This window comes from Nannospalax galili, unplaced genomic scaffold, assembly GCF_000622305.1.
Source record: "Nannospalax galili isolate Female #2095 unplaced genomic scaffold, S.galili_v1.0 scaffold1138, whole genome shotgun sequence".
Lineage (NCBI taxonomy): Eukaryota > Metazoa > Chordata > Mammalia > Rodentia > Spalacidae > Nannospalax > Nannospalax galili.
The window spans coordinates 2560899-2575728 of NW_008342297.1; the positions used below are offsets into that span (position 1 = coordinate 2560899).

A 14830-nucleotide genomic window follows, 5' to 3' on the forward strand; every position below is an offset into this window, starting at 1 on the left:
CCCCACCACATGGTCCTGAAGCCACGTAGGCACCTCCCCCCTCTCAGCTCATCCCGGTGAGTTCACATAAGGGCTGATCCACCCCAAACTCAGAGCCCAGGCTTCGGGTCACCCTGTTGCCTGTCCTGGAGATACCATGTGAGCATACGGCTGGAGGTGTCACAGCCTCCAGAAGTCCCTCACTGAGTACAAGACATTTGGATCCGATACATCTCTACATGTTGGAGAGGTTTACATCCTAGTGGCTCACAGTGCTTCTTTGCTTCCTCTGTGCCCTCTTGGCAGTCACCCTTGTCTTCTACTTTTGTGGCAAATTCCCCTTCATGAGACCCTCCCACAATGGGAAGTTTACCACCACAATGCAGGGAACCACAAACGGCAGCACTCAAGGTTCTCCTTAAAACCAGAGGGTTGAAAGTGAAACCAAAAGATATCGAACACTTTTGGGATGAAGCCACTTTTGGGATGAAGCTCCTTGGGTCTCCCCTGAAAACATGTGGGACCCTGACACGTGGGTGCGGGTCCTCTTCCTGGCCCCAAAAAGGGAGGTCAGGCCAGGGATTCCCCCCTCCCAATTGTTCCTACTGATCCTCCTAGCCATCATTGCTAGCCTTAAATCCTCCTCTCCTAAGGAAGTCATCTTGGCCCACAACAAACACTGCCGGGAGCAATCTAGTGTAGATCTGGTGATTACCTCGACCCCGGACCCCTCGGACCCCCTCAACCCGGAGGTGGGCACCGCCTCTACACCCACTTCCAATAAGGAAGGAGCTCCTTTGCCTATATCTCAGGATTCTCTCCTAGAGCTACCATGCTCAGAAATTCCCCCGCGCCATTACCCATGTAAGGAGTTACTCTCCCCCCCCCAGTAACCATCCCGCCCCTTCCCCTGCTACCATGCCCCTCCCTCCTAGGCTGCCCTCCTTAAACCCTCACCCGCCTTTGTCCGCATTTCCGGTTAAAGTTGGCCCCAATGCGGCTCAGCGTCCATGGCTGCCCACCCCACTCGCTGACCTCCTTCTTAGCCACAAGGCAGCTGAGCAATCGGGCCCTGACTCCCCATATTTTGAACAGGTTCTTCACCAGTGGTCCTTACATTTACAAACCCACTATGATCGGTATAGCTTACTAAAGGCAGTCTTAGAACCCTCAGTCTTTCTAAACTGGCACGCAGCCTATGACAATCAGGCTGAAAACCAGGCACGCCTAAATTTCCAATATGGCCTCAACATTACGCTGGACATGCTCATGGGATGTGGACAATATACTGACCCCATCTCCCAGTGTACTATTGGCCTCCATGCCCATTTTCAACAAGTTTCTGTCTTGGCCTTTAAGGCCCTTAAATGTTGCTCCCCCCGTGACCCACAAGTCTTTTTCCGTAATTTGATTCAACAGTCAGGGGAGTCCTTCACAGACTTCCTTACCCATGTCACCGAGGCAGTAGAGCGGAGGGTAGAGTCTGGACTCACTTGAGACGTGCTTATCAAACAATTAACTTGGGAGGGACTAAACATGCCTACTCATAATGCTATTGTGCCTGTCCGCAATGATAACATTCACAAATGGGTACTCGCTACTAGAGACTTAGACCCTAGGGCGGGCCCTATTGAGGCTTTGACGGCCTCCTTGGAGACTCTTTTGTCTCAAGGAAAACCCACCACTTTGGTGCACAGGAAGGCTGCTGGAACCATGGGGCACTTGGCCACTTTGTAGCCACTGCCCAAGAGGTACAGCCCATCCCAAGACTCGCTGCCCCAAGTACAAAAAAGGGTTCCACTGGGCTAAAGACTGTAGGTCACAGCCTCAACTGGACTCAGCTCCTTTAAACTCCATCTGGGGCACTCCTCAGCCCTGCCCACAAGAGGGGACACAAGACAGATATTATGGACTCTCCCAATCCTCAACCACTCCCCACTAATGACCCTGTTCCTAGATGGAACTTCCATAAAGGGCCTAGTAGATACAGGGGCTGATGTCACCATTATATCAGAAGTTGAATCCCTTAAATTCCCTCATTGGAAATACCGGCCAGGCCCACCAATAAAAGGAGTTGGCTGCAAACAAGATACCAAGCTGGTCACATGTCCAGTATATTGCAAGGACTTGGATGGGAACCAGGGCACAGTTACCCCATAGTAGCGGACGTTCCTCGTTACCACAGATGACCGTGCCTTTTATGATGATATCATGCCCCATGATAACTTGGGACTATCAGGGAAAGGACAACACCTTGCCCAACACCCCTGCCACTAGTGAGATGGAAGGACCCCATAACATGTCAATGGCAACCGCCTGCCCCCTTGTTAACAAGAGGGCGAGGCTATTGCTTGTGTTTCCTCAGACAGAAACAAAGCCAGTATGGTTCCAGCGAGAGATGTGAGACCAGCAACCGACCAACAGGACCCCCAAGGACCCAGAGACCTTGTCGCTATCTGGATAACTGGTTTGCTCTTCCCGGCCCCTGCCACGGCCCATGATCTCTGGGCCTTGGTCCCCTTCCCACTTATACTCTTGCCCTTTTGCTTCATTCCCCAGTCTACCCCACCCTCTACTCAACTAATTCTATGCTTGGCCTCCACACCATGGACCCTGTTACTTCCTGGGAATCACTCAATGGCTTCCAGCCCCTAAATAACTCTCTATGCTTCACTACCAACAGCGCATCCTCATGCATTGGGCTGTTCAACCTGACCGTCCAAGATTATGCCGGCAGTGCCTCCTCGGGTTACATGCTTATACTCAAGGACCTTTCCCCTACCTTCAACAACACCAATGTAGCCTCGGTCCTCGCTGCACTGGGGACAATAACAGGACAGGCAGAGGGCGCCACCCCTCCGCCCCCATTTTGCCCTGTCATTCTATGCCCACCACTCCCCAACTGCCCACACACATGCTCCCTTGCACCCTTTTTCCTCACGCTCCCTATACCGTGGCAGAGATGCCACCCTAAGCCCAACCATGCCATCCCTCCCTTTTGCCGCTTCAGCCGCTCCCCCCAATCACCTAGGATCTTGGAGACAACTGGCCCCCACCTATCCCTGTGGCATTAAGATCTCCCATACCAACCGCGAATCAATACTCAGTAACTGGGACCTCTGTGGTCCACATGCCTGCATGGACATGAGGCCATTACTGGCACAGCAGGGGCTTCAGCTTTCCAAAGGCACTTACACTAACACCAAACCCTCTACTTGTGCCAAAAACAAAATCTTACATCCACTGATCACACGACATCCTGGCCCCCTACCCCCATTTGTGTGCGGCCCCCGTTTGCCTTATTGCTAGCCAATGTTATCTCCGACCCACGGGGACAACCCAACTGCTCCGATACCAACACCACCTGTGCACTGGTGGCCTGCTGGAACCATCCCGCTCACATAATTCTCTTTATGCATGTGTTACCTCCGACCCCTTGGGGACAACTCAACTGCTCCGATACCAACACCACCTGTGTACTGGTGGCCTGATGGAACCATCCTGCTCACATAGTTCTCTTTATGTGTGAACCCGTGGCCCTTTGGGTTCCAGTCACCAATGCAACCCACTTCCATGCTGTCACCCTTATAGAGCAGACAGCCTTGTCACAAGCCCACCGCTTAAAACAGAATTTCCAGGTCACTGCCGTGCTCATCTCAAACATCATCCTTGCATTAAGGTCGGCAGCCACCGCTGCAGTAGCTATCACCCAATCCTCCACTACTGTGGAGACACTCAATGAGGCCATGTCCAAAACCTCCTCTACCTTTCACACTCAGTCCCTTATCAGTCAGCATCTTCACCAGGCAATTAATGTGTTACAACAACAAATTAATCTCTTAAGTGAAGAGCTGACAATTACCAAAGACATGGTAACTAGCTTGTTACCCTCGCTTTAGGTCACTTTGTCTCACCCCTTCCATATTGCTGACCAATTAGATTATTGCTCTAAATTATACCCGAGCTCCGGTCCTATTGATGGACTCCTCCTTTTTTAGTAAGGTATGGGAGCATATCAAGGGGTTCTTGGACCCAACTTGGTTACTCACCTATGGGAGCATGTTTCTAATGCTTGTGCTAGCTTTTGTTCTCCTCAGGTGTCTCTGCTCGATTATCGAAAGACAGAAACAGATGAAGAAAGTCCATTACTCAGTGTATCAGGCCCTCAGAGTAATACATGAAGATGATTTCAACCCACCCTATGCAGCCCAACAGACTTGGCTCGCACAAATGTACAAGGCCTCCTACAGATAATCCCCACCTCAACTGATCCCATGGGACGATACCCCTTGGAGGGCTGGTAGTCAGTGACATGTAAGCTCCTGTTGGGCTGAATCAACCTAAGCCAGGACATGGACGTGTACGCCCATGCTCCAATGACGGGTAAGGTTCATGCCAGAACAGGACAACCTAAAACAGGAACAGTCCATGATCCTGGGGTCATCCCGAGGTGGAGCTGCCTACAGGCTCTCGCTGGACATTAATTTTTAAAGAAAAAGGGTGGAAATGTAGCAGGAGGCCTCCAAAGATGGCGCGGACCCAGAGCCCTGGGATTCAGCGAGAATTCACTTCACTTCTTGGTCCGCAAATAGCCTGCCAAAAGGAGCCCACGCCTCCGTACCCAGCTCACGAGCCCAGTGACAGCTGACAGACTGTGTGGCGTGGACCAATCAGAAAACGATACGCTGACTAAAGGGACTTGGGGGCGGAGAAAAGGGAAATATAAGGCCTGCTCCCTCCTACATTAAACGAGCCTGCAGCACCTTGCCTAGTGCTTGCTTCTACCTGACTCCCAGGGTCTGTGTGTCGTGACTCCGCGCCTCTTGCCCCCTCAATTGGCAGGGGACTTGATCCAGGTCAGGGTCTTCACAGCTGGCCTGAGGAGAACCCGCAATACTTTCTGATCAGTAACATAACATGTAATTACACAGTAGAGTTCCTAGCCCCTGTATGCTCAGTAAACAAGAGCCTGCGGACTAGTTTACAAGTGACAGGCCGCCTGTGAATATGTAGGTAGGTGTAGCAGAGTTGGGGATAACCACTACCTTAGATGGCTTGAATTTGGTGCAGAGAAATGTAACTATCTCCAAGGCAGTGTGGCATGGCTTCCCAAAGGCTCCATGTTAGCACTAGCCTCATTATTAACCACTCCTTCCTGTTCTGTCTCTGGGCCTCAGTTTCTTCATCTGTCAGATGGTGTGTGTCTCTGTGTGTCACTGGCCTAGGTCATCTGAGGAACTTGAAACAGAAACCAGTCCCTGAGTTCTATGTCCCACCATTCTAATCTGAGGTGAGGTCCCACACTGGGAACTACTGTTCAGTACCCTGGAGATTCTAAATGGATAGCCCAAGAGTCCCCAATGCCCAGTTAATCTAGGAGCTTCCCTTCAGCTCCAACCTCCCAATCTGAGTAAGTTGTATGTGTACTCCGGGACTGGTGGCACTTGGGTCTTTGATGGAGCATGCCAAGCCACCCAAGTTGAAATGCAAGCATGAGGGGGCTCTTGTAGGGGGACAGATCACCTACTTGGATTTTCTGACTTTGGTCATATAAAATGGATTCTAAAGCAGGTCAGGTTCCCATTATAAAAGACAAACCGCTCTGTGTAATCAAAAGAAATAACAGAGCCAGGCGTGGTGGCGCACACCTTTAATCCCAGCACTCGGGAGGCAGAGGCAGGCGGATCTCTGTGAGTTCCAGGATAGCTGGGGCTACAGGGAGACCCTGTCTCAAAAAGACCCCCCCCCAAAAAGAAATAACAAATCCACTGTTAGATGGGTTGAGAGCAAAATAGGTTAAGGAACTGCACCCTAAAAGAGAGCAATCTTCCTAGATTTCTACTTCCAGCTCACTTCTAGTGTCACCGGGATATTTGATGTCCTAAAGACTGAATGTATCTAACACAGTAGAAGAAAGCAGAAAATTGGTCCATACCTACAAACTTTACCTGTACGAAGGAATGAAATTCTACAGCTGCTGCAGTCCTCTGTCTGCTCAAGAGAGTGGAGTATGTTTGCTGGCATCTTTCCCACTCACCCTCTCTGCAGCCACTGCACTGTGGGGTACCCCACACCTCCATTCCTAAGGGAGCCATCTTCATCTGAGGTCATGGGTTCCTGTCATGTTTTAGTGCTTTTAGCTCTGGTTTTTCTTGTTAATAGAAATATAAATAATGTAGATGAATGCAACAAGCTCCTTCTTCTACAGCTAGGCTTTTGTTTTATATCACGTCCTTTTTAGGGGGGGGTTATGTTTTTTGTTTTTTAAAACTTTGAATCAAAATCAAAATGGTATTCATTGCACTTTTGACATGCATAAAGTCTGTAGTCTAAACAGCTTCTTCACACAAAAAATTTAAAATTAATGTTGAAAACTGAATCTTTAGCAGAACACCCTGTGTTCTGACAGCAGGTGTCTTTGCTCCCAGTTACGTCATATACCCTGTGTTTTCTGTAAGTTTGTTCTGCTGCATCGCCCATGGCAGCCTTCTGCATCACAGTCACTGAAGGTGACACACTGGTCACATGTTCACTTTGGTCAAAATGGATCACTCAGTTCTGTTGTTTCAGGACAGAACTTCCATATGTGACAGTTTAATACCAATGACCATCACTCAGATCTGTCATCTAAACATTCACTGAAAACAGCGATTTGGGGGCGGGGAATGTGCTTTAGTTTGAAGTCATTTCAGACTTGAAGAAATGAATGCTACAAAGGATTTTTACATCATTCACACAATCCCCAGCTGTTAACATTTTACTTTCTCTGCATTATTTTCTCTTGGCAGCTACACTGGGTGTTTCTTTCTTTTTTTAAAATTATTGAGAATTTCATACAGGCATATAAGGTGTTTTGACCAAATCCATGCCCACTCCCTCCCCTCCAACTCCTCCCATATCTCCCCATCACTTTTGTTTTTCTTGATAACTTCATGTACTCTTTCTTCTTTTGGCTACTCTAACATTCCCCCCTCTGAAGAGGTAACCCTAAACTCTTTTAAGAATTAGATATGAGCTCCCAAATACTTTCGACATTTTGGGCCTTTGGAATGGAGTTTGTTGCTAAGACGCCCAAGGACATTTTGACTTCTAGCCAAAAGACTGGCTGCTTTTCTTTGGGGTCTTTTTACACTAACTGCCTAGCCAATTCCTACCTCCTATTCTTATCACACCATCCTCTGAAGAGGTTACCCAGTTTGCGGATAGGGAATCAGGATGCAGACTGCTCTGGCTTCTTCCATACTGAACAGGGACACAGAGTGAGGCAATTGGAGTACCCCTTCAGTGGGTCTATCTAAAAGACTCCCAAATTGCATAACTCTTATCTGTAGGGGGCAAAAGAAAGTCCTTGATCCATGAATAGAAGATGTGAAGGAGAAATAGGGCTGGAGAGATGGCTCAGTGGTTAAGAACACTGACTGTTCTTGCAGAAGACCCGGGTTCGAATCCCAGCACCCACATGGCAGCTAACAACTGTCCATAACTCCAGTTCCAGGGGATCTGACAGTCTCTTCTGTCTTCCGTGGGCATTGCACGACACAGGTGCACTTACCTAAATGCAGGCAATACACGCATACACATAAAATAATAAATTTTTTTAAAGGAGAACTAAAGGCAAGAGTAATTAGCATTACAAGTTCTAGAGAGGGAACTCGAAAAAAGAACAGGGAAAATTTCAAATGTTCATATGAGAGTCCATTGGAATTTCTTGACAAGAGCTTCCAAAAGCATCCTTCTTTTGAGTTCCTCCTCATTTTTCTTTTGTCTGCCAAGGCTGGACTCGAGAGTAATCGATTCAGGATCTGCTTTCAGGCATTTTGATAGCACCACATGGAGGCAGGATCCGGGCAAAACACATCACTCTTAAACCGTAACCTTTCACTCTATAGTTTTAATAATTCCAACCCTGTTTCAAAGTCCCAAATCCAAATTTCCTATGAGACTCATCAGGGCAATCTCTTACCTGTGATCCCATATAACATCAGAAAACAAGTTACATAGTTCCAATATACAATGGCAGAAACTAACATTTCTATTCCAAAAGAGAAACGGGGACCTAGTGAGGAAAGATTAGACCAAAGCAAAACCCAGCAGGATAAACACCAAACCCTACACCTTCTTGTCTGGCATCTAGGGCTGATGATGGACTCATCTGGCTCCAGAGGACTGGGAAGCCCTATACCTCCTGTTCTGCTGGCTGCACACACATACCTCTCTCTTAGGCCATCCTATAGCTCCCTACATGGGTGTTCTATTGTTCTGTCATCCCCAACATCTGGGGTCTCCACTGCAACTCAGGCTCCCACAGTGGCCTCTCAGAGCTTCTTTGCAGGCACTCTGATGTCCTGTATAGATGTTTGTCTTCTGAAAATTAACAAAAAAGAAGAATATGAAAATTTCATAAAAATATAAGTGCTAAAAGGAAATCTAAAGCGATGTGCTGGAGTGAGTGGATGGGCTGCTGGTTAAGCTGAGACATGAAAATGGGCTAAACATCTAGTGATTATAGGAGCGGCTTTCTGGGAGAGGAGACACAGGGTGAAAGAGCCTTGCCTGAGGCAGGATCCAGTTTAATATACTGGGGGAACCTAGTCAGGGCCAGCAGGCTGGAACATAGGGAGCAGGGGTGGGGAGGTGAGCAGGGCCAGAGGAAGCCTTTAGTTTAACTTTTTGTTTGGGAAACTATGAAATTAGAAGGAACAGAGCTTTCTGAGGGCTTAGAAGTGAGAATAGAGGAAAGGAGAGCTTTGATGACTTTTACAGCAAGTACCTCGGGAGGCAGGAGGAGGTCCATCAACAGGCATGGGTCGGGAGCTGTGGAGGCCTTGGTCATGATTCGTGGAGGTTCATGAGCTCCCCCGCGGACCTGTTGGAGAGGCAGTGAGCCATTGAGACCAGGCTTGGGCTGAAAGGGATGAACACAAAGGTGAAACTGAGTCTCAGGACCAGAGTGCCTTGGGAGCAGGAGAGCAGGAGAGGACATGTGCATTTAACGACAGGGACTTTTCTGGAAAGGGCTGAGAGCAGTCAGAGGACTTGGGTGGAAAGTGCCTTAAAGGTGCTGCTTTAACAAGCTCTACTGTATGCTTGCTCTAGGGTGAACTCAAATGACAGGCAGACCCAGCTCTGGCTGACTGGGCTGAGTCTCCCATGCTTGGTCCTGAGCCCATCCAAGAGCACTGGGCATGATGACCTGGGGCATCTGTTTTGCTCAAGGTCCCCGAGTGACACTGCTGTCTTGGGAAGCTCGGAAGCTTCTCACTTCCAGAGAGTGGCCCAGGAATATATGTGGGAGGTATATATCCTCATCATGTGTGTGTGAGAAAGAAACAGGGACAGAGGAGAGAAAGGGGAGTGGGGGCATCGAAAGGGGTGGGCAGACACACAGAAGGGAGAAAGAGAAAGAGAGAAAAAGAGAAAGAGCAATTTTCTCTGTCTCTCTCCAGGGGTGGGGCTGCCAGAGTTCAGGACATCAGGTCTGTTCTGAGCTTTTGCTGTGTGTGCGTGCGTGTGTGTGTGTGTGTGTGTGTGTGTGTGTGTGTGTGTGTGTGGTGTTTGCATGCGCGTGTGGGGGGCGGGCACGGTGTCCCAGGAGGACAGAGTTTGCATTGATGAAAACCCTTCCCAGCTCTTTGACGCCTCTTTCCCGCCGCCTGAGCCCAGCCACTCAGTCCTGTGTGTCCCACACGCCCGCTCACTCACTGCCAGGATGGCATCTTGTCTGGCTTTGCGCATGGTGCTGTTGCTTGTCTCTGGAGTCCTGGCCCCAGCAGTGCTCACAGGTAAGAGCCTTAGCTTTGCTGCCACTAACTTTCTAGGGCCAAAAACTACATTTGGAGCTAAATTCTTCAGTACCTGTGGGGCATAAGTCCCTTACAGGAGGTGGACTGGCCAGCTGGGGTGATTCTGGGGGAGCTCCCACAAGACCAGCAGGTAGGAGCTGTATAGGACCAGGGGTGATGGCCATTGGAGCAGGAGGGGCCACCTGGGGAGCAGGCTAGGAGTATCTAGTTGTCTAGGATTCTGGGGGGTGGTATTTTGGCATTAGAACCCCTGAAGGCGTCCAGATCTGGGAGGAAGGAGGGTCCATCGGACACACAGCAAATGGCTGAGGGGGCCATAGCCCCAACGCTGAGTAAAAGACCACAGAGCCTTGTTGATTCCTTTTCAAACTGCAAACCCTTCTCTGCAGGTTTAAGTCCCAGGTGCTGTCCCTATGGTGGTAAATATTTCTGAGAGTCCTCTGCATATCAGGGAGGACACTAAACTGAGTCCTAAATGGCTGCATCTGGGGGCTGGTGAGAGGGAGACCCCAGCAGGCTCCTGGGATCCTGCATGGCAGGGCTGTCCCAGGTTGCCTTTAGAGCAGGGAGATAATCACAGGTAGGTTTTGTTCCTGGAAGAAAGCAATCTCCCACAGTTTAGCTGACATAGGGCTGCCTGCCTGCGTTCCCCGAGTGACTTAAGACCTTGCAGCCTGGGCTTTGGAGGTGTCTGTGTATGAAGGAGGGAAATGGCCTCTGTTGTGAACGCATGGCCCGTGAACTCCAGCCACACTCCAGGAGGCATGGGTGATGGTGGTGGTCTATGCCCTAGGAAGCTGCTCAAGGCTTGGCTCTGGCCACATCAGGGCTTCTGGCTCTTCCCTGCCTGTCTGTCTCATCCATTTCCTCATATGCAGGAGGTGACACCCACCACCCTGCCTCCCCCACAGGGGCTGGTGAGGCCTGACCAGGTCAGACATACAGAGGTCTCAAGATGGCCATGTGCCCAGCCAATAGTCAGTGCTGGATGAGTAGAGTCCCCAGCCCCTTAATTAAGTCCAGAGGAACAACCCTAGAAAGAGCATCCTCCTCCCGCAGGTTGGGATATACCAAGTCCTGAGGGGCGGGAGTGGTGTCCACTGGTGAAGCCTGCAGTACCCCTGGCATTGACTTATGACTTACAGTGTAGAGAGGTGTTTTCCATCCATCTGGGTCTCAGGGCTGGGACCCATGGACCTTCCTGCCCTAGTGAGGCTGCTGCCCGGTGGGCTCTATGGCCTGGGCCTCCTGTCCAAGTTCTTGCCGCCTTTTCCAGCCCAGGCCTCCAGCCAGAGCCCTGGTCAGACTGTACACACAGCATTGGTGGGTGGGCTTTCTGCTCACACAGAGGCTTTGCAGACAGCCAGGTCCTCACCTGGCCTCACCTCCCTCTTCCTTCCATGGGTCCTCCAAGAGCTGCAGGCCCACAGCAGACCTGCACATGCCAACCCTGCCCTGAGTCTTGGGGTTCTGGCTGTTCTGGGAGGGGGGAGATGGGGGGCTCTCAGAACCAGCGCTGGGCCCACAGCCCTAAGCAGGCCTGTACAAGGCCTATAGCCCTTCTCTCTCCTGGGCTGGTGTCCTGCAGCAGGAAGGCGGCACCACTGGGGCTGAGGCTTCCAGCCTCAGCTGGTGGCCACAGCCACTGAGGTGGGGGAGCAGGCCAGGTTGAGCAGGCAGGAGGCCAGGTTAGGGATGAAAAGGCCCTTCATGGCCATACAAAGGCTGTCTGTGAGCATGGGCGCCTGGCCTGGGGGCCTGCGGTCAGACCGACCGTTGAACAAACTTATTTACCAAAAGGCAGAACGATTTGGGTTGATGGGGCTAGGGGACAGCCAGAGGTGTCCAAGCTTATAGTACTGCCACCGGGTCTCCTCTGCCAGAGCAAGGAGTCCTACAACACTGTTTGCTCCCATGGTGTGGGCACCTTGTGGCCAGGGTGCAGAGAACCTTGTCCTCACTCAACCTACCCCTTCTATACCCTGCTCCCAGGGCCCTGTGCTGCTGCTCCTTCCTCTCATCCTCACCCCTCTCTATGGCACACTGGCTCATAGTAGATCCAGTTCCTGAATGGGTTGTTGCTGTTTCTCACCACTGCAAATCTGGAGAGCACTGAGTGCAGAGGGAAACAAGATGGCCTGGTCCTCAGCCCACAGCGACGCCTTTCCCTGATGGGCTAGCACAAGTTTAGTCCCTCGCCTAAAGTTTAGTACCTAGCAGGTACCACTTAGGCTGGCTAGGCCCTGTACCCAGAAACTCTGGGGGGCCCACCCTGGCCAGATGCCTGGCATTGGAGGTGAACTTTGGCCAGGGAGGGGCCTGTTTGCTTGTCTTGGGTGTGTGGTGAGCGAGAAGGGGACCAGTGGCTGCCCACATCTCAGGGCAGAGAGGCAGTTTATGGAGTCCCGACCTCAGGGTCTACTGTCAGCAGGCATATGCAGGGCTTTTCTCTGCCTGGCCCTGAGAGATTGATGCCAGCCTGCCTCGGACCTGGGGCCTTTCAGCCAGCAAATCCTGCCTTCTGTGACTGGGCCACTTTGCTCTCCTTCCAGAATGGTCTTCGTGGTTGGAGAGAGGCTGCTCCAAGTGCCAGCCTGGAGTTCTGTGACCAGGAAGCCTGCCCCAGTGGGTGCCAATGGCCTTCTGGGACCCCTTTTTGCCAATTTTTTCTTAAAAGGAGTTCTGATTTGGAGAAGCCCCCAGTAGTCTCTGCCTGAAAGGGGAGTCTCAGGACTGGCCTGGGCTTGTGAGAGATTGCAGTAGGGTGGGACCTAGGCAGCTAGGTGTCTGACAGAATTTTACAGTGAAAAAGATTCAAATTTTACAGAAAAGTTGTGAAAACTGTCTATTGAACTCCAGCACATCCTGACCTACTTACCAGTTACCAAGATTTTGTCACAATGCTCCGTCCCCAAATGCAGAATCATTCCAAACATCATTTGTCCTGAGTTCTTCCTAAGAACAAGCACACCCTCTTACCCAACCAGAGTGTGGTATCCAACCAGCACATGAACTCTTGACACCGTACTGGACTCCAGCCCTATCCAGACCTCACCAACAAATAAATCCCAAACATCTTTGATGGCACATCTGGCTTCCCATCCAAGTCTGGAATAAGTCTTCAGTGCCTTCCCTGACTGTAGCATTTTTGAACGGCCTGGTTATTTTGAGGCTGATCTGAGTCTTGGTTTGGCTGTGTGTCCTATTTGACAGGGGTGGGCACCATGGGCAGGAACACCCAGCATGTCCCTGGGTCTTCTCTGAGTACTCCCTGTCATGTCTGCAGAGAGGCACTCAATGGAATACTTGTCTGGAAGGGGTCCCAGGACCTGCAGGTTGTGCCTGGGCTGGTAACAGAATTCTAGCTTCCCTGGAGGTTTCTCAGGAAACAGACATGGGTGGTGAGGCTGGGAGTGGGTGGAGAGATGTGTGTGTCCCATCCATCCTGTGCTGCTTTTCTCCTCTCTCTGGGGTCCCTGGGTCCCCCAAGCCATGCTGATTCCCAACCCCAGGAGCAGAGGACTCTTGCTGAAGAGGCTGCCAGTGAGAGTGTCCCTTATATCATCATCCCCTTAGCTACCTTCCCTTTCTTTCTGCAGCTGGCTTGGGATGATGTTAGAGACCCAAGGTTGGCCTGACCTGCAGCTGTGGTGCTGCCTGCTTGGGTAGACCTCTCGTGGCCTTTCTCTGAGTAGTGGAGCCCTTAAAGGTCCTTGGCTCTCAGCCTTGGCCACAAGTGAAAGCTGACCTATGTCTGTCCAGTGGGACGGGGATCCCCACAAGTGCCCACAGACCCCAAGGTCTGACCTTGCCAGTCAAGGTCTTGGGAGTTTATAACCAGAGCCTGTCTACTTGAGTCCCTCTTGCACCCCACCCCCATCAATCGGTTCTCTCGTGGGCTGGGGGCTGCCTGGCCTTGATCAATGGGTGTTCTGGGGCACACACAGATGGTTTCCTGGCCTTAGGAATGAATTTCCCAGGTGTTCCTTTCCCTCTCCTCCCAACCCCCTCCATCGTGGAACGGGAAGACTAGTGTAGTGCTGAACCTGGGTCCAGTACAGGGCATCCCTCGGTTGATCTGGGGAAGGTGGCATCCCTGGGGCCAGCATCCGGGCCCCACTGCTTGCCCTTGGCTTTGCAGCAGAGGGTCTTCAGGAGCCGGATCCGACCCTGTGGAACCAGCCCATTGAACTGCCCTCTGGCGAAGGCCCCTTGGAGAGTACTACTAGCCCCGGCCAGGAACCTGAGGCCACCAGCCCGCCCGTCCCCACCTCCGCGCCCGGACCAGAGGACAGCACTGCGCAGGAGCAGCTGGACCAGGACAACGGTAAGGCCTGGCGTGGGACAGGGAGAGGATGGAGAGAGAAGGAAGGGAGACCGGGCTGGAAGACCAGGAGGGGAGGGAAGTGAAGGGGGCAGAGAGTCAAGGGCGGCTGGGCCAGGGTGACACAGTCCTCCATCCTTCGCAGGCTTACTGGGGCCCGGCGCCATTGCGGCCATCGTGATCGCTGCCCTGCTGGCCACCTGCGTGGTGGTGGCGCTCGTGGTCGTGGCGCTGAGAAAGTTTTCCGCTTCTTGAAGCCAATAAAGGAGCCGTGGCCGCCCGCCCGCGGCGCGACTTGCTGCACCCGGCTGCGACCCTGTGTCTGCGCGTGCGCGAGCCCGCGTGCAGGTGCCGCCGCGTGGGGGCGGGGGCGGGACGGGCGCAGTGTGCCTGGGGCCGTGGGTGGAGGGCTCCAGGCGTGCAGCACGTGCGCGTGTGGACACGTGCACTGGGTCCCAGGCAGGGATAGGTGAGGGGAGCCCATAGGGTACCCGGAGCATCACTGGACCTGCTCCCCAACAGCAGCCCCGGGGCCTGGGGACCACAGAACTGGCTCTGGGGAACCGCTGGAGCCAGTGGGAGGGATGACGGTACGGCCAGGCGGGTCTCAAGACCAAGTGGGATATGGTGGAGGATTGACAATTCAGAGCCCCAGTCCTGGTCTAGGCACGTTCCTCCCAGGGCTCAGAAAGCTCCGCTCCCCAACACCCCCCCCCCCCCCCCC

The 14830-nt window shown here is 52.1% G+C and overlaps 1 protein-coding gene across 2 annotated transcripts; it reads left to right on the forward strand.

Moving 5' to 3' along the window:
• The first annotated feature begins 9679 nt into the window (after positions 1–9679).
• Snorc (secondary ossification center associated regulator of chondrocyte maturation) lies at positions 9680–14367 on the forward strand. Of its 2 annotated transcripts, none has more exons than XM_008838104.3 (3): positions 9680–9761; positions 13924–14109; positions 14252–14367. In XM_008838104.3, exons 1-3 carry the CDS (start codon positions 9689–9691, stop codon positions 14359–14361), a joined length of 369 nt encoding a protein of 122 aa, XP_008836326.1. In that variant the 5' UTR covers positions 9680–9688; the 3' UTR covers positions 14362–14367. The 2 variants fall into 2 exon arrangements, with proteins under 2 accessions (XP_008836326.1, XP_029421783.1); XM_029565923.1 differs by having other exon boundaries at positions 9689–9761; positions 13927–14109.
• Positions 14368–14830: the final 463 nt, after the last annotated feature.

Bases quoted from the DNA above. Each gene is read 5' to 3' on its own strand.
- Snorc (XM_008838104.3), top strand. From the start codon at position 9,689: ATGGCATCTTGTCTGGCTTTGCGCATGGTGCTGTTGCTTGTCTCTGGA. The intron at 9,762-13,923 runs GTAAGAGCCTTA...TTGGCTTTGCAG, and splicing joins GGCCCCAGCAGTGCTCACAG to CAGAGGGTCTTCAGGAGCCG. The intron at 14,110-14,251 runs GTAAGGCCTGGC...CATCCTTCGCAG, and splicing joins GCAGCTGGACCAGGACAACG to GCTTACTGGGGCCCGGCGCC.